The 19,198-nt window shown below is 58.6% G+C and overlaps 1 protein-coding gene across 1 annotated transcript in view; it reads left to right on the top strand.

The window, feature by feature from the left end:
- Window positions 1–1,727: 1,727 nt before the first annotated feature.
- Window positions 1,728–19,198, top strand: part of LOC132208291 (semaphorin-3F-like) — an 18,128-nt gene continuing 657 nt past the window's right edge. Inside the window, exons 1-6 of the mRNA XM_059643965.1 lie at window positions 1,728–1,944; window positions 5,239–5,327; window positions 6,353–6,394; window positions 14,126–14,283; window positions 16,425–16,492; window positions 16,894–17,027. Of these exons, the coding sequence (XP_059499948.1) occupies window positions 1,749–1,944; window positions 5,239–5,327; window positions 6,353–6,394; window positions 14,126–14,283; window positions 16,425–16,492; window positions 16,894–17,027 (687 nt within the window). The 5' untranslated portion in view covers window positions 1,728–1,748. The remainder of the gene's footprint in view (window positions 1,945–5,238; window positions 5,328–6,352; window positions 6,395–14,125; window positions 14,284–16,424; window positions 16,493–16,893; window positions 17,028–19,198) is intronic.

Below are 19,198 nucleotides of genomic sequence, written 5' to 3'. Positions count from 1 at the left end.
GAATACACCTCCTCCCACCCACCCTCCTGCAAAAATTCCATCCCCTATTCCCAATTCCTCCGCCTCTGCTGCATCTGCTCCCACGATGAGGCTTTCCACTCCCGCACATCCAGATGTCCACGTTCTTCAAGGGACCGCAACTTTCCCCCCACAGTGATCGAGAACGCCCTTGACTGCGTCTCCTGCATTTCCCGCAACACATCCTCACACCCCGCCCCTGCCACAACCGCCCAAAGAGGATCCCCTCATTCTCACACACCACCCTACCAACCTCCGGATACAACGCATCATCCTCCGACACTTCCGCCATTTACAATCCGACCCCACCACCCAAGACATTTTTCCATCCCCACCCCTGTCTGCTTTCCGGAGAGACCACTCTCTCCGTGACTCCCTTGTTCGCTCCACACTGCCCTCCAACCCCACCACACCCGGCACCTTCCCCTGCAACCGCAGGAAATGCTACACCTGTCCCACACCTCCTCCCTCACCCCTATCCCAGGCCCCAAGATGACATTCCACATTAAGCAGAGGTTCACCTGCACATCTGCCAATGTGGTATACTGCATCCACTGTACCCGGTGTGGCTTCCTCTACATTGGGGAAACCAAGCGGAGGCTTGGGGACCGCTTGCAGAACACCTCCGCTCGGTTCGTAACAAACAACTGCACCTCCCAGTCGCAAACCATTTCCACTCCCCCTCCCATTCTCTAGATGACATGTCCATCATGGGCCTCCTGCAGTGCCACAATGATGCCACCCGAAGGTTGCAGGAACAGCAACTCATATTCCGCCTGGGGACCCTGCAGCCCAATGGTATCAATGTGGACTTCACCAGCTTCAAAATCTCCCCTTCCCCTACTGCATCCCTAAACCAGCCCAGTTCGTCCCCTCCCCCCACTGCACCACACAACCAGCCCAGCTCTTCCCCTCCACCCACTGCATCCCAAAACCAGTCCAACCTGTCTCTGCCTCCCTAACCGGTTCTTCCTCTCACCCATCCCTTCCTCCCACACCAAGCCGCACCTCCATCTCCTACCTACTAACCTCATCCCACCTCCTTGACCTGTCCGTCCTCCCCGGACTGACTATCCCCTCCCTAACTCCCCACCTATACTCTCCTCTCTACCTATCTTCTTTACTCTCCATCTTCGATCTGCCTCCCCCTCTCTCCCTATTTATTCCAGTTCCCTCTCCCCATCCCCCTCTCTGATGAAGGGTCTAGGCCCGAAACGTCAGCTTTTGTGCTCCAGAGATGCTGCTGGGCCTGCTGTGTTCATCCAGCCTCACAATTTATTATCTTGGATTCTCCAGCATCTGCAGTTCCCATTATCTCTGAAGCTTGACACTGTCCAGAACAAAGTAGAGCCCGCTGCCCCTCCAAAACCACACTCAAAGGACCCTCTAACCCCGACCTTTAACACCCCCTCCCTCCACCACCCACCTGCTGCGGCAGCCGAGCTCATTAGGAATGCTCGGCTGAGCTCCAACACCGACCCCGAGGGGCAGCAGTGTGTACTGTGAGTTGCCCCCCCCACCAAACACCTGCGACTCCTGGAACTCCCGAACGGGTTGTGTCGGGTGGGGGGGGCACCGTGCCGTGGTGTCGCACAGCGGGGAGTTGGGTGGGATTGGTGGGGGGGCACATTGGTGGGCAGGGAGGCGGCTTGTGGGGACGGGAATGGCTTAGCCTTCACCCGCGGGATCTTTCTGTCCTGCAGTGCCCGGGCGGAACCTTCACCCCAGGGATGGCGTCCACCAGGGACTACCCAGAGGAGCTGGTTCAGTTTGCCCGTAGTCACCCGCTAATGTACAATGCGGTTTACCCGGAGGAGAAGGCCCCCCTCCTCGTTCGCAGTCACGTGGCCCACGAGTTCACCGCCATCGCTGTGGACCGGGTGCACGCCGCAGACGGGCAGTACCGGGTGCTGTTCCTCGGGACAGGTAGGGGATTTTTTTTGGGTGGGGTGGCCACCGCGGGCCGGGCTGGAGAAGCAGGTGGGGGTGGGCGGCGTGAGCATTCCCGTCCCCAGTCAATCCCCGAGGAGAATTGACAGTCTCGCCGCAGGTGGCACCGGGAGGCTTTCAGGGAGAGGTGCTGGGGGGGCACTGACTGGGCGAATGGTTTGGAGGTGAACTCAGATGGCACGTAAAGTAGGGAAGGGGGGGTAGGAGGTTACTTCAGGGGGCAATCAGAGGAGGGGGCAGACGGCGTTCAATTCGCATTTCGGTCAAAAAAACAAGGGGCAGGACTTATACAGAGAAAAGTAGGACCGGCGGGGGTGGGGTGTGTTGTAGAACAGAGAGACCTGTGGGGGGGTGTTGTAGACAGAGAGACCTGGCGGGGGGGTGGGTGTTGTAGGACAGAGAGACCTGGGGGGGGTTAGGGTTAGGGTTAGGGTTAGTGGGGGCTCAGGGACATAACCCTTTTAAGTTGGCGTCACAGGTAGACAGGGTGGGGAAGGGAGCGCTCGGCGCGCTGGCCTTCATCGCTCGGACCCTCTGAGTGTAGGAGCTGGGGACATCACGCTGAGGGTGTACAGGGAACGTTGGTGAGGGCCTCTTCTGGAGCGCTGTGCCCCAGCTCTGGTCACCCCCCCCACCCCGTTATAGGAACTGGGGTGGGTTTGGGAGTGTAGTCTCGGAGGCGGGGGGCAGGTACATAGCCCCTCGGAAGTGGAGCCGCAGGTAGACAGGGCGGTGAGGGTGGGGGTGAGGGTGGGGGGGATCGGGACGCTGGCCTTTATCGGTCGGTGCGCTGAGTGTCGGAGTCGGGAGGGCTGTGTATTGGTGAGGCCGCTTTGGGAATACCGCGTCGATCCCGGTCTCCCTGCTACAGGAAGGATGTTGGGAAAGGGGGACAGGGAGAGGCTGGGGGCTGGGAACGTCGGGGGGGGGCGGGTGACCTTACAGAGGTTTATAAAACCCGGAGGGGCATATATAGGGGGGAGGGGGGGTCCGAAACTAGAGGGGCGTGGGTTTAAGGTGGGAGGGGGAAAGGGACCTGAGGGGCAGCGTTTTCACGCAGAGGGTGGTGCGTGTGTGGGACGAGGAAGTGGGTGGGGGGGGGCTGGTAACATTTGAAAGCATCTGGATGGGTAGATGGATGGGAAGGGTTTGGAGGGACAGGGGCCAAACGTTGGCAGATGGAACTGGGTTAATTTAGGATTTCTGGGTTGGCACAGATGCGATGGCCGAAGGGTCCGTTTCAGTGTTACTTCACCCCCCTCTATCGCTTTCCCCCCCCCTTGTGGTGGGGCCCGTGTGTGTCCCTGTAGCCCATTTCCAGGGCCGGGTGGAGGGAGGGAGACGGAGGGAGAATGATGGCAGGGGAGTGGGTCCATTGATGGGCTAGTAACTGGTGGGGGGGTCCCCGGGTGAAGGGTCTGCGTGAACGGCTGGAGGGAACACAAGGAGATTTAGTGTGGACCCAGGCACTGGTGCTCATTACATTGCAGCACGCACTCACACTCACACTCACACTCACACTCACACACACACTCACACTCACACACACTCACACTCACTCACACTCACACTCACACTCACACTCACACTCACACTCACTCACACTCACACTCACACTCACACTCACTCACACACTCACACTCACTCACACTCTCACACTCACACTCACTCACACTCACACACACACACTCACTCACACTCACTCACTCACTCACACTCACTCCCACACACTCTCACACTCTCTCTCACACACACTCACACTCACTCACTCACACTCACTCCCACACACTCTCACACTCTCTCTCACACACACACACACACACTCATTCACACTCACTCCCACACACTCTCACACACACACACACACACACTCACTCACACTCCCTCACACACACTCTCACACACTCTCACACTCTCACACTCACACACTCACACTCACACTCACTCACACACTCACACTCACACTCACTCCCACACTCCCACACTCCCACACTCTCACACACACACTCACACACACACACTCACTCACACTCACTCCACACGCTCACTCTCTCACACTCTCACCACATTCTCACACTCACTCACACTCACACTCACTCCCACACGCTCACTCTCACACACTCGCAAACACACACACACACACACACACACACACACACACACACACACACACACACACACACACACACACTCTCTCACACTCACACCCGGGGCTGGGCTGGGTGACCAGTGATGGGGATATTATGCTGAAATTCCCCGGGATGTGTTGATGCTGTTTCAGGCTCTTGGTGAAATTTCTACTGTCACATTACTCACACGCTTCTCTCTCGACCCCTCCCCATCCGCCACCCCGCTCCCTGCCCTCTCCTCCCCTCCGCCTCCCCATCTCCACTCCTCTCCTTGCCACCCCTCCCCTCCCCCTCCTCCTGCCCTCCTCTCCTCCCCTCCGCCTCCCCATCTCCACCCCTCTCCACCCCTCCCCTCCCCTCCTCCTGCCCTCCTCTCCTCCCCTCCGCCTCCCCATCTCCACCCCTCTCCTCCCCTCCCCACCCCTCCTCCTGCGCCCTCTCCTCCCATCCGCCTCCCCATCTCCACCCCTCTCCTCCCCTCCCCACCCCTCCTCCTGCGCCCTCTCCTCCCGCGCCCCTCTCCTCCATCCGCCTCCCCATCTCCACCCCTCTCCTCCCCACACCTCTCCTCCCCCTACCCCCTTTCCTACCACTCCCCCTCCCCGTCTCCCTCCCCCCCGTCTCCCTCCCACCGTCTCCCTCCCACCGTCTCCCTCCCCCACGTCTCCCTCCCCCACATCTCCCTCCACCCCCCCGTCTCCCTCCCCCCGTCTCCCTCCCCCCCGTCTCCCTCCCCCCCGTCTCCCTCCCCCCGTCTCCCTCCCCCCCCGTCTCCCTCCCCCCCGTCTCCCTCCCCTCACTGTCTCCCTCCCCACCGTCTCCCTCCCCACCGTCTCCTCCCCACCGTCTCCCTCCCCCACCGTCTCCCTCCCCCAACGTCTCTCTCTCTCTCTCTCTCCCTCTCCCCCCTTTCCCTCTCCACCAACACTCACTCCTCCGTCCCCCGCTTCCCCCCTTTCTCTATCTCTCTCTCTCTCTCTATCTTGCTCCCCTCTCACCCATCTCTTTCCACGCCCTCCCTCTCTTCCCTACTCGTCCCCCCGTCTCCATTCCCCCCCCCCACTCTCTCTGTACTTCCCCTTCCCCTTCCCTCTCGCGCCCCCCCCCCCACACCTTCCTGTCTCCCGCCCTCTCTTGACAGACCACGGAACCATACAGAAAGTGATGATCCTGCCCAGAGGTGACACAGAGGTTGAGGAGTTGATCCTAGAGGAGGTCCAGGTCTTTCGGGTGAGGGAGCAAATAGTTCCGGCCTGGGTTGGGGGGATGGGGGGGGGGGGGGGGGTGTGCATGGTGGGGCGGGGGGCGCAGTTACACCTTTACAGTCGTTGAAGGGGGGTGCGTGGGAGAGAGTGCCTTTGCAGGCGCAAAAATTGATTTCTGTCCCTAATTACCCCCTCAAGAAGGAGGGGGTGACCTGCTGCACCCACCCCCATCCTTTAGTATAGGGAGACCCTGCACAGTGCCCCATGAGGAGGTGGGCGGGGGGGAGTCCCAGGATCCTGACCTTGGTGACACTAAAGGAATGGCCCATACAGTTCCCAGTTGGGATGTGGGTGGTGGGGGAGGGGGCACAGAGGACTACTTGCAGGGGCTGGTGATTCCCCCCCCGACCACCCCGTGTCTGCATCCCCTTGTCCTTTCCGAAGGCGGGGAGGGGGGGGGGGGTTGGATGGTAGAGGTGCAGGGTTAGGAAGTATCGAGGTGGGGTGGGGGGGGAGCATCAGTGAGTCGCTGCAGTGCGACTTGGAGACAGTACACACTGCTGCGGCTCTGCGTCAGTGTTGGAGCTCAGCCGAGCATTCCTAAGAGCCCAGCTACCGCTGTGCATGGGCGGTGGAGGAAGGGAGCGTTGAAGGTCGGGGAGGGGGGTCGTGGGTTGGCATCTGGATCGAGTCAGGGAGTGGGGGGGGTTGCTTTGTCCTGGACAGTGTCGAGCTTCTCAAGTGTTGTCGGAGCTGCCCCCGCCCAGGGCAGGTGGAGAGTGTCCCCCTCACCCTCCTGCCTTGTGCCTTGTTGATGGTGGGACAGGGTTTGGTGGGGGTGGCGGGGGGAGAGTCAGGATGGGAGTTACTCGCTGCGGGATTCCAGCCTCTGACCTGCTCCTTGTAGCCACTGTGTCGATACGGGCTGGGGTCCCAGGTCAGCTTCTGAACTGAAGCCAGAATTTTGAGAGAGGTGCAGGGGTGATGCACACTAGTTGTACAAAGTTCTGTGAAAGAGATTGTTGACGTGTTATTTTCAAACATTTTCAGTATCCATCACCGGTCAGATCAATGAAAATCTCGTCAAAACGGGTAAGGTCTAAAACCTTAAACCACAAAACCTAACGACAGAGAGACACCAGTCAGTGTCCAGATATCTCCCTGAGAGAGAGAGACGGGGGGACTGAGAGACACCAGTCAGTGTACAGATATCTCCCTGAGAGAGAGAGGTTGGGGACTGAGAGACACCAGTCAGTGGACAGATATCTCCCTGACAGAGAGAGGGGGGACTGGGAGACACCAGTCAGTGCACAGATATCTCCCTGAGAGAGAGAGGGGGGTACTGAGAGACACCAGTCAGTGTACAGATACCTCCCTGAGAGAGAGAGGGGGGACTGAGAGACACCAGTCAGTGTACAGATATCTCCCTGAGAGAGAGAGGGGACTGAGAGACACCAGTCAGTGTACAGATATCTCCCTGAGAGAGAGAGAGAGGGGGGGACTGAGAGACACCAGTCAGTGTCCAGATATCTCCCTGAGAGAGAGAGGGGGGACTGAGAGACACCAGTCAGTGTACAGATATCTCCCTGAGAGAGAGAGGGGACTGAGAGACACCAGTCAGTGTACAGATATCTCCCTGAGAGAGAGAGCAGGGGGGACTGAGAGACACCAGTCAGTGTACAGATATCTCCCTGAGAGAGAGAGAAGGGGGGACTGAGAGACACCGGTCAGTGTACAGAAATCTCCCTGAGAGAGAGAGAGAGAGAGAGAGAGAGAGAGAGGGGACAGAGAGACACCAGTCAGTGTACAGATATCTCCCTGAGAGAGCGGGGACTGAGAGACACCAGTCAGTGTCCAGATATCTCCCTGAGAGAGAGAGAGAGAGGGGACTGAGAGACACGAGTCAGTGCACAGATATCTCCCTGAGAGGGGGGACTGAGAGACACCAGTCAGTGTACAGATATCTCCCTGAGAGAGAGGGGGGGACTGAGAGACACCAGTCAGTGTCCAGATATCTCCCTGAGAGAGAGAGAGGGGGACTGAGAGACACCAGTCAGTGTACAGATATCTCCCTGAGAGAGAGAGGGGGGACTGAGAGACACCAGTCAGTGTACAGATATCTCCCTGAGAGAGAGGGGGGGCACTGAGAGACACCAGTCAGTGTACAGATATCTCCCTGAGAGAGAGAGAGAGGGAGGAGTGAGAGACACCAGTCAGTGTACAGATATCTCCCTGAGAGAGGGGGGGTACTGAGAGACACCAGTCAGTGTACAGACATCTCCCTGAGAGAGAGGGAGGACTGAGAGACACCAGCCAGTGTACAGATATCTCCTGAGAGAGAGAGAGGGGGGACTGAGAGACACCAGTCAGTGTACAGATATCTCCTGAGAGAGAGGGGACTGAGAGACACCAGTCAGTGTACAGATATCTCCCTGAGAGAGAGAGAGGGGGGGACTGAGGGACACCAGTCAGTGTACAGATATCTCCCTGAGAGAGAGGGGGGACTGAGAGACACCAAGTCAGTGTACAGATATCTCCCTGAGAGAGAGAGCGGGGGGACTGAGAGGCACCAGTCAGTGTACAGATATCTCCCTGAGAGAGAGAGCAGGGGGGACTGAGAGACACCAGTCAGTGTACAGATATCTCCCTGAGAGAGAGAGAAGGGGGGACTGAGAGACACCAGTCAGTGTACAGATATCTCCTGAGAGAGAGAGAGGGGGGCACTGAGAGACACCAGTCAGTGTACAGATATCTCCCTGAGAGAGAGAGAGGGGGACTGGGAGACACCAGTCAGTGTACAGATATCTCCCTGAGAGAGAGAGGGGGGGACTGAGAGACACCAGTCATTGTACAGATATCTCCATGAGAGAGAGAGAGGGGACTGAGAGACACCAGTCAGTGTACAGATATCTCCCTGAGAGAGAGAGAGGGGACAGAGAGACACCAGTCAGTGTCCAGATATCTCCCTGAGAGAGAGAGAGGTGGGGGGACTGAGAGACACCAGTCAGTGTACAGATATCTCCCTGAGAGAGAGAGGGGGACTGGGAGACACGAGTCAGTGTACAGATATCTCCCTGAGAGAGAGAGGGGGGGACTGAGAGACACCAGTCAGTGTACAGATATCTCCCTGAGAGAGAGGGAGGACTGAGAGACACCAGCCAGTGTACAGATATCTCCCTGAGAGAGAGAGGGGGGACTGAGAGACACCAGTCAGTGTCCAGATATCTCCCTGAGAGAGAGAGCGGCGGGGAACTGAGAGACACCAGTCAGTGTACAGATATCTCCCTGAGAGAGAGAGAGGGGGGGGGACTGAGAGACACCAGTCAGTGTGCAGATATCTCCTGAGAGAGAGAGAGAGGGGACTGAGAGACACGAGTCAGTGTACAGATATCTCCCTGAGAGAGAGAGGGGGGGACTGAGAGACACCAGTCAGTGTACAGATAACTCCCTGAGAGAGAGAGGGGGGACTGAGAGACACCAGTCAGTGTAGAGATATCTCCCTGAGAGAGAGAGCGGGGGGACTGAGAGGCACCAGTCAGTGTACAGATATCTCCCTGAGAGAGAGAGAAGGGGGGACTGAGAGACACCAGTCAGTGTACAGATATCTCCCTGAGAGAGAGAGAGGGGGGACTGAGAGACACCAGTCAGTGTACAGATATCTCCCTGAGAGAGGAGGGGGGGACTGAGAGACACCAGTCAGTGTACAGATATCTCCCTGAGAGAGAAGGGGGGGACTGAGAGACACCAGTCAGTGTACAGATATCTCCCTGAGAGAGAGAGAGGGGGGCACTGAGAGACACGAGTCAGTGTACAGATATCTTCCTGAGAGGGGGACTGTGAGAGACACCAGTCAGTGTACAGATATCTCTCTGAGAGAGAGGGGGGGACTGAGAGACACCAGTCAGTGTCCAGATATCTCCCTGAGAGAGAGAGAGAGGGGACTGAGAGACACGAGTCAGTGTACAGATATCTCCCTGAGAGGGGGACTGAGAGACACCAGTCAGTGTACAGATATCTGCCTGAGAGAGAGAGAGGGGAGGACTGAGAGACACCAGTCAGTGTACAGATATCTCCCTGAGAGAGAGAGGGGGGGACTGAGAGACACCAGTCAGTGTACAGATATCTCCCTGAGAGAGGTGGAGGACTGAGAGACACCAGCCAGTGTACAGATATCTCCCTGAGAGAGAGAGAGGGGGACTGAGAGACACCAGTCAGTGTACAGATATCTCCCTGAGATAGAGAGGGGGACTGAGAGACACCAGTCAGTGTCCAGATATCTCCCTGAGAGAGAGAGCGGGGGGACTGAGAGACACCAGTCAGTGTACAGATATCTCCCTGAGAGAGAGAGGGGGACTGAGAGACACCAGTCAGTATCCAGATATCTCCCTGAGAGAGAGAGAGGGGGGGGGACTGAGAGACACCAGTCAGTGTACAGATATCTCCCTGAGAGAGAGAGAGAGAGAGAGGGGACTGAGAGACACCAGTCAGTGTCCCAGATATCTCCCTGAGAGAGAGAGAGATGATTGAGAGACACCAGTCAGTGTACAGATATCTCCCTGAGAGAGCGGGGACTGAGAGACACCAGTCCGTGTACAGATATCTCCCTGAGAGAGAGAGAGAGGGGACTGAGAGACACGAGTCAGTGTACAGATATCTCCCTGAGAGAGAGAGAGGGGGGACTGAGAGACACCAGTCAGTGTACAGATATCTCCCTGAGAGAGAGAGGTTGGGGACTGAGAGACACCAGTCAGTGTACAGATATCTCCCTGAGAGAGAGAGAGGGACTGAGAGACACCAGTCAGTTTACAGATATCTCCCTGAGAGAGAGACGGGGGGTACTGAGAGAGACCAGTCAGTGTACAGATATCTCCCTGAGAGAGAGAGAGGGGGACTGAGAGACACCAGTCAGTGTCCAGATATCTCCCTGAGAGAGAGAGAGGGACTGAGAGACACCAGTCAGTGTACAGATATCTCCCTGAGAGAGAGAGGGGACTGAGAGACACCAGTCAGTGTACAGATATCTCCTGAGAGAGAGAGGGGGGACTGAGAGACACCAGTCAGTGTACAGAATATCTCCCTGAGAGAGAGAGAGGGGACTGAGAGACACCAGTCAGTGTACAGATATCTCCCTGAGAGAGAGGGGGGGCTGAGAGACACCAGTCAGTGTACAGATATCTCCCTGAGAGAGAGAGGGGGGAACTGAGAGACACCAGTCAGTGTACAGATATCTCCCTGAGAGAGAGAGAGGATGATTGAGAGACACCAGTCAGTGTACAGATATCTCCCTGAGAGAGAGAGAAGGGGGGACTGAGAGACACCAGTCAGTGTACAGATATCTCCCTGAGAGAGAGAGAGGGGGGCACTGAGAGACACCAGTCAGTGTACAGATATCTCCCTGAGAGAGAGAGAGAGAGGGGACTGAGAGACACGAGTCAGTGTACAGATATCTCCCTGAGAGAGAGGGGGGCTACTGAGAGACACCAGTCAGTGTACAGATATCTCCCTGAGAGAGAGACGGGGGTGGGGACTGAGCGAGACCAGTCAGTGTACAGTTATCTCCCTGAGAGAGAGACGGGGGGGACTGAGAGAGACCAGTCAGTGTCCAGATATCTCCTGAGAGAGAGGGGGGGCACTGAGAGACACCAGTCAGTGTACAGATATCTCCCTGAGAGAGAGACGGTGGGGGACTGAGCGAGACCAGTCAGTGTAACAGTTATCTCCCTGAGAGAGAGACGGGGGGGACTGAGAGAGACCAGTCAGTGTACAGATATCTCCTGAGAGAGAGAGAGGGGACTGAGAGACACCAGTCAGTGTACAGATATCTCCCTGAGAGAGAGAGAGGGGACTGAGAGACACCAGTCAGTGTACAGATATCTCCCTGAGAGGGGGGACTGAGAGACACCAGTCAGTGTACAGATATCTCCCTGAGAGAGAGAGAGGGGACTGAGAGACACCAGTCAGTGTACAGATATCTCCCTGAGAGAGAGGGGGTGCTGAGAGACACCAGTCAGTGTACAGATATCTCCCTGAGAGAGAGAGGGGGGACTGAGAGACACCAGTCAGTGTACAGATATCTCCCTGAGAGAGAGAGAGAGAGGGGGGGACTGAGAGACACCAGTCAGTGTACAGATATCTCCCTGAGAGAGAGAGAGTTGGGACTGAGTGACACCAGTCAGTGTACAGATATCTCCCTGAGAGAGAGAGGGGGGACTGAGAGACACCAGTCAGTGTACAGATATCTCCCTGAGAGAGAGGGGGGCTACTGAGAGACACCAGTCAGTGTCCAGATATCTCCCTGAGAGAGAGAGGGGGGACTGAGAGACACCAGTCAGTGTACAGATATCTCCCTGAGAGAGAGAGGGGGGACTGAGAGACACCAGTCAGTGTACAGATATCTCCCTGAGAGAGAGGGGGGCTACTGAGAGACACCAGTCAGTGTCCAGATATCTCCCTGAGAGAGAGAGGTGGGACTGAGTGACACCAGTCAGTGTACAGATATCTCCCTGAGAGAGAGAGGGGGGACTGAGAGACACCAGTCAGTGTACAGATATCTCCCTGAGAGAGAGAGGGGGGACTGAGAGTCACCAGTCAGTGTACAGATATCTCCCTGAGAGAGAGGGGGGGGACTGAGAGACACCAGTCAGTGTACAGATATCTCCCTGAGAGAGAAAGGGGACTGAGAGACACCAGTCAGTGTACAGATATCTCCCTGAGAGAGAGAGAGAGAGGGGACTGAGAGACACCAGTCAGTGTACAGATATCTCCCTGAGAGAGCGAGAGAGGGGACTGAGAGACACCAGTCAGTGTACAGATATCTCCCTGAGAGAGAGAGAGGGGGGGGGGACTGAGAGACACCAGTCAGTGTACAGATATCTCCCTGAGAGAGAGAGGGGGGACTGAGAGACACCAGTCAGTGTACAGATATCTCCCTGAGAGAGAGAGGGGGGGACTGAGAGACACCAGTCAGTGTACAGATAACTCCCTGAGAGAGAGAGAGGGGACTGAGAGACACCAGTCAGTGTACAGATATCTCCCTGAGAGAGAGAGAGGGGACTGAGAGACACCAGTCAGTGTACAGATATCTCCCTGAGAGAGAGAGAGGGGGGGGGGACTGAGAGACACCAGTCAGTGTACAGATATCTCTCTGAGAGAGAGAGAGAGAGAGAGAGAGAGGGACTGAGAGACACCAGTCAGTGTACAGATATCTCCCTGAGAGAGAGAGGGGACTGAGAGACACCAGTCAGTGTACAGATATCTCCCTGAGAGAGAGAAATGGTGGGGGGGGACTGAGAGACACCAGTCAGTGTAGAGATATCTCCCTGAGAGAGAGAGGGGGGGGGACTGAGAGACACCAGTCAGTGTACCGATATCTCCCTGAGAGAGAGAGGGGGGGACTGAGAGACACCAGTCAGTGTACAGATATCTCCCTGAGAGAGAGAGAGGGGGGACTGAGAGACACCAGTCAGTGTACAGATAACTCCCTGAGAGAGAGAGAGGGGACTGAGAGACACCAGTCAGTGTACAGATATCTCCCTGAGAGAGAGAGAGGGGACTGAGAGACACCAGTCAGTGTACAGATATCTCCCTGAGAGAGAGAGGGGGGACTGAGAGACACCAGTCAGTGTACAGATATCTCCCTGAGAGAGAGAGAGAGGGGACTGAGAGACACCAGTCAGTGTACACATATCTCCCTGAGAGAGAGAGGGGGGACTGAGAGACACCAGTCAGTGTACAGATAACTCCCTGAGAGAGAGAGAGGGGACTGAGAGACACCAGTCAGTGTACAGATATCTCCCTGAGAGAGAGAGAGGGGACTGAGAGACACCAGTCAGTGTACAGATATCTCCCTGAGAGAGAGAGGGGGGACTGAGAGACACCAGTCAGTGTACAGATATCTCCCTGAGAGAGAGAGGGGGGACTGAGAGACACCAGTCAGTGTACAGATAACTCCCTGAGAGAGAGAGAGGGGACTGAGAGACACCAGTCAGTGTACAGATATCTCCCTGAGAGAGAGAGAGGGGACTGAGAGACACCAGTCAGTGTACAGATATCTCCCTGAGAGAGAGAGGGGGGACTGAGAGACACCAGTCAGTGTACAGATATCTCCCTGAGAGAGAGAGCGGGGACTGAGAGACACCAGTCAGTGTACAGATATCTCCCTGAGAGAGAGGGGGGAGACTGAGAGACACCAGTCAGTGTAGAGATATCTCCCTGAGAGAGAGAGGGGGGCACTGAGAGACACCAGTCAGTGTACAGATATCTCCCTGAGAGAGAGAGAGGGGGGACTGAGAGACACCAGTCAGTGTACAGATATCTCCCTGAGAGAGAGGGGGGAGACTGAGAGACACCAGTCAGTGTACAGATATCTCCCTGAGAGAGAGAGAGAGGGGACTGAGAGACACCAGTCAGTGTACAGATATCTCCCTGAGAGAGAGAGAGGGGACTGAGAGACACCAGTCAGTGTACAGATATCTCCCTGAGAGAGAGAGGGGGGGGGACTGAGAGACACCAGTCAGTGTACAGATATCTCCCTGAGAGAGAGAGAGAGGGGACTGAGAGACACCAGTCAGTGTACAGATATCTCCCTGAGAGAGAGAGGGGGGCACTGAGAGACACCAGTCAGTGTACAGATATCTCCCTGAGAGAGAGAGAGGGGGGACTGAGAGACACCAGTCAGTGTACAGATATCTCCCTGAGAGAGAGAGAGAGAGGGGGGAGTTGGTCGGGGGGGCACCGAGAGGCGGAGAGTGGCGAGCGCTGCGTTTGGGGAGGGTCTGAGGCCCGGTTCGATGCCCGATGCTGATGAGGACGGTAATTTTGCAGCAACAATTATATGTGTCGTCTGCGGCCGGAGTGACACAGCTATCATTACATCGCTGCCTGGCCTATGGGATTGGGTGTGCTGATTGCTGTCTGGCACGGGACCCGTATTGTGCTTGGGACGGTCACTCCTGTTCTCGCTATTCCCCCACGTCCAAACGGTGAGTAACACCCCCTCCACACCCCCACTCACTCACTGGGCACAAGGGTGTGGGTACAGGAGTGTGGGTGTGGGGACTGGCACAGTCATTAATGCTGGCATCTCAGCAAGTTACTGTCACTCTCTCTCGCGCACTGTCACTCTCTCTCGTGCACTGTCACTCTCTCGCGCACTGTCACTCTCTCTCGCGCACTGTCACTCTCCTGCGCACTGTCACTCTCCCGCGCACTGTCACTCTCTTGCACACACTGTCACTCTTGCGCACACTGTCACTCTCTCCCGTGCACTGTCACTCTCCTGCGCACTGTCACTCTCCTGCGCACTGTCACTCTCCCGCGCACTGTCACTCTCTTGCACACACTGTCACTCTTGCGCACACTGTCACTCTCTCCCGTGCACTGTCACTCTCCTGCGCACTGTCACTCTCCTGCGCACTGTCACTCTCCCGCGCACTGTCACTCTCTTGCACACACTGTCACTCTTGCGCACACTGTCACTCTCTCCCGTGCACTGTCACTCTCCCGTGCACTGTCACCCTCTCGTGCCCTGTCACTCTCTTGCACACACTGTCACTCTCTCCCGCGCACTGTCACTCTCTCCCGCGCACTGTCACTCTCTCGCGCCCTGTCACTCTCTTGCACACACTGTCACTCTCTCGCGCACTGTCACTCTCCCGCGCACTGTCACTCTCCCGCGCGCACTGTCACTCTCTTGCACGCACTGTCACTCTCTTGCACGCACTGTCACTCTCTCCCGCACACTGTCACTCTCTCCCGCACACTGTCACTCTCTCGCACGCACTGTCACTCTCTCGCACGCACTGTCACTCTCTCGCACGCACTGTCACTCTCTCACACGCACTGTCACTCTCTCGCACGCACTGTCACTCTCTCGCACGCACTGTCACTCTCTCACACGCACTGTCACTCTCACACACACACTGTCACTCTCTCGCACGCACTGTCACTCTCACACACACACTGTCACTCGCATGCGCTGTCACTCTCTTGCATACACTGTCCCTCTCTCGCACACTGTTCATCTCTCGCACACACTGTCACTCTCCCTCACACGCTCTCTCTCTCTCATGCTCTCTCTCTCATGCTCTCTCTCTCACATGCTCTCTTTCTCACACACTCTCTCTCTCTCACACACGCTCTCTCTCTCTCACGCTCTCTCTCTCTCACGCTCTCTCTCTCACACGCTCGCACTCTCACACGCTCGCTCTCTCACATGCTCGCTCTCTCACACTCTCTCTCTCTCTCACGCTCTCTCTCTCGCCCTCACTCTCTCTCATGCTCTCTCTCCCTCACGGTCTCTCTCCCTCATGCTCTCTCTCTCACACTCTCACTCTCTCTCACGCTCTCTCTCTCTCTCACGCTCTCTCTCTCTCTCTCTCACGCTCTCTCTCTCTCACATGCTTGCTCTCTCTCACACACGCTCTCTTTCACGCCTTCTGCCTCGCACACACACACGCCTCTCTCTCATACACTCTGTCATGCACTCTCTCTCTCTCAGACTCTCTTTCTCTCTCACTCACCCTCTCCCTCATACACACTCTCTCACACTGACTCTCTCAGATACACTTTCACTCACTATCCCATGCTCACTGTCTCACTCTCTTTCACGTAGACTCTCTCACATTCTCTCTCCCACATTCTCTCTCTCCCTCTCTCAAACACACTCACTCTCACACTCTCATTTGTGCATGCTCAGTCTCTCTCACTCCCTCAGACACATTTTAACACACTCTCCCACACTCTCTATAGACACATTCTCTCTCTCACACACATCTGCCACGCTCTTTCTTTCACGCTCTCTCTTTCACACACGCTCAGTCTCTCTCTCTCTCTCTCTGTCTGACACAGACTGTCCATCTCACACACACATCTCTCCCACTAACTCTGTCTCTATCTCTGTCACACTCTCTCTCTCTCACACACAGACTCTCCATCTCACACACACATCTCTCCCACGAACTCTCTCTCTCTCTCACACACGCAGACTCTCCATCTCACACACATCTCTCCCACTAACTATCTCTCTCACACTCTCTCTCTCTCACACACATAGACTCTCCATCTCACACACACATCTCTCCCACTAACTCTATCTCTCTCTCTCACACTCTCTCTCGCACAGACGCAGCCGGAGACAGGATGTTCGATTCGGTGATCCCATCAGGCAATGCCGGGGAATCGACAGAAAAGGTACAGGCGGCATACAGAAGGAAGGTGGAGGGAGCGAGAGAGAGATCACAGGAAGTCTGAGTGCGGGCCTGAGCGAGGGACGGGGAGATGGGAACCGTGGGTCTGAGGGACGGGGAGACGGGAACCGCGCTCCGAGTGTGGGTCTGAGAGATGGGGAGACAGAAACCGCACTCCAAGTGCGTGACTGACCGAGGGACGGGGAGACGGGAACAGCGCTCCGAGCACGGGACTGACCGATGGACGGGGAGGCGGGAATTGCGCTCCGAGTGTGGGACTGACCGAGGGACGGGGAGACGGGAACCGCGCTCCGAGTGCGGGATGGACTGAGGAACGGGGGATGGTGCTGTGGGTTTGCTGGGACAATCTGTGCTAACAGTGGGATTCCGGATGTATGTTGCCAGTCAGCAGGATGGTCTTGGATTCAGTGCAGTTTGGCGTGGAGGGAAGTAGCACACTCCTGGAGTGTCTCCCTCGGTCCCCCCAGGCATCCACCAAGTGGCTAGTCCAACGCAAAGGGGCACCACGAAGGAAGCTGGTGAGGACATGATTCCAATAGTGAGAGGAAACTGGGAGCAGGCACTGAGCGTCGGTGCTGAGGGAGTGGGCGCTGTCGGAAGCTCAGGGCTGAGGGAGCGGGCGCTGTCGGAGGCTCAGGGCTGAGGGAGCGGGCGCTGTCGGAGGGTCAGTGCTGAGGGAGCGGGCGCTGTCGGAGGGTCAGTGCTGAGGGAGCGGGCGCTGTCGGAGGGTCAGTGCTGAGGGAGCGGGCGCTGTCGGAGGGTCAGCGCTGAGGGAGTGGGCGCTGTCGGAGGGTCAGGGCTGAGGGAGCGGGCGCTGTCGGAGGGTCAGTGCTGAGGGAGCGGGCGCTGTCGGAGGGTCAGCGCTGAGGGAGCGGGCGCTATCGGAGGGTCAGCGCTGAGGGAGTGGACGCTGTCGGAGGGACAGGGCTGTGGGAGCGGGCGCAGTCGGAGGGTCGGTGCTGAGGGAGCGGGCGCTGTCGGAGGGTCAGTGCTGAGGGAACGGGCGCTGTCGGAGAGTCGGTGCTGAGGGAGCGGGCGCTGTCGGAGGGTGAGCGCCGAGGGCGCGGGCGCTGTCTGAGGGTCAGCGCCGAGGGCGCGGGCGCTGTCGGAGGGCGAGCGCCGAGGGTGCGGGCGCTGTCGGAGGGTCAGCGCCGAGGGCGCGGGCGCTGTCGGAGGGTCAGCGCCGAGGGCGCGGGCGCTGTCGGAGGTTGAGCGCTGAGGGAGTGGGCGCTGTCGGAGGGACAGGGCTGACGGATCGGGCGCTGTCGGAGGGTCAGTGCTGAGGGAGCGGGCGCTGTTGGAGGGTCACCGCCGAGGGCGCGGGCGCTGTCGGAGGGTGAGCGCCGACGGAGGGTCAGCGCCGAGGGAGTGGGCGCTGTCGGAGGGTCAGCGCCGAGGGAGCGGGCGCTGTCGGAGGGTGAGCGCCGAGGGAGCGGGCGCTGTCGGAGGGTGAGCGCCGAGGGAGCGGGCGCTGTCAGAGGGTGAGCGCCGAGGGAGCGGGCGCTGTCGGAGGGTCAGCGCCGAGGGAGCGGGCGCTGTCGGAGGGTCAGCGCCGAGGGCGCGGGCGCTGTCGGAGGGTGAGCGCCGAGGGAGCGGGCGCTGTCGGAGGGTCAGTGACGATGGAGCGGGCGCTGTCGGAGGGTGAGCGCCGAGGGAGCGGGCGCTGTCGGAGGGTCAGTGCCGATGGAGCGGGCGCTGTCGGAGGGTGAGCGCGCGCTGTCGGAGGGTCAGTGCCGAGGGAGCGGGCGCTGTCGGAGGGTGAGCGCCGAGGGAGCGGGCGCTGTCGGAGGGTCAGTGCCGATGGAGCGGGCGCTGTCGGAGGGTGAGCGCGCGCTGTCGGAGGGTCAGTGCCGAGGGAGCGGGCGCTGTCGGAGGGTGAGCGCCGAGGGAGCGGGCGCTGTCGGAGGTTGAGCGCTGAGGGAGTGGGCGCTGTCGGAGGGACAGGGCTGACGGATCGGGCGCTGTCGGAGGGTCAGCGCCGAGGGCGCGGGCGCTGTCGGAGGGTGAGCGCCAAGGGCGCGGGCGCTGTCGGAGGGTCAGGGCTGTGGGAGCGGGCGCTGTTGGAGGGTGAGCGCCGAGGGCGGGGCGCTGTCGGAGGGTCAGCGCCGAGGGAGCGGGCGCTGTCGGAGGGTGAGCGCCGAGGGCGCGGGCGCTGTCGGAGGGTCAGCGCCGAGGGCGCGGGCGCTGTCGGAGGGTCAGCGCCGAGGGCGCAGGCGCTGTCGGAGGGTGAGCGCCGAGGGAGCGGGCGCTGTCGGAGGGTGAGCGCCGACGGAGGGTCAGCGCCGAGGGAGTGGGCGCTGTCGGAGGGTCAGCGCCGAGGGAGCGGGCGCTGTCGGAGGGTGAGCGCCGAGGGAGCGGGCGCTGTCGGAGGGTGAGCGCCGAGGGCGCGGGCGCTGTCGGAGGGTGAGCGCCGAGGGAGCGGGCGCTGTCGGAGGGTCAGTGCCGAGGGAGCGGGCGCTGTCGGAGGGTGAGCGCTGAGGGAGCGGGCGCTGTCGGAGGGACAGGGCTGAGGGAGCGGGCGCTGTCGGAGGGTCAGTGCTGAGGGAGCGGGCGCTGTCGGAGGGTCAGTGCTGAGGGAGCGGGCGCTGTCGGAGGGTCAGTGCCGAGGGAGCGGGCGCTGTCGGAGGGTGAGCGCCGAGGGAGCGGGCGCTGTCGGAGGGTCAGTGCCGAGGGAACGGGCGCTGTCAGA

The sequence above is a fragment of the Stegostoma tigrinum genome, unplaced genomic scaffold (genome assembly GCF_030684315.1).
Source record: "Stegostoma tigrinum isolate sSteTig4 unplaced genomic scaffold, sSteTig4.hap1 scaffold_351, whole genome shotgun sequence".
NCBI lineage: Eukaryota > Metazoa > Chordata > Chondrichthyes > Orectolobiformes > Stegostomatidae > Stegostoma > Stegostoma tigrinum.
This window is presented reverse-complemented; position numbering and strand designations above follow the sequence as displayed.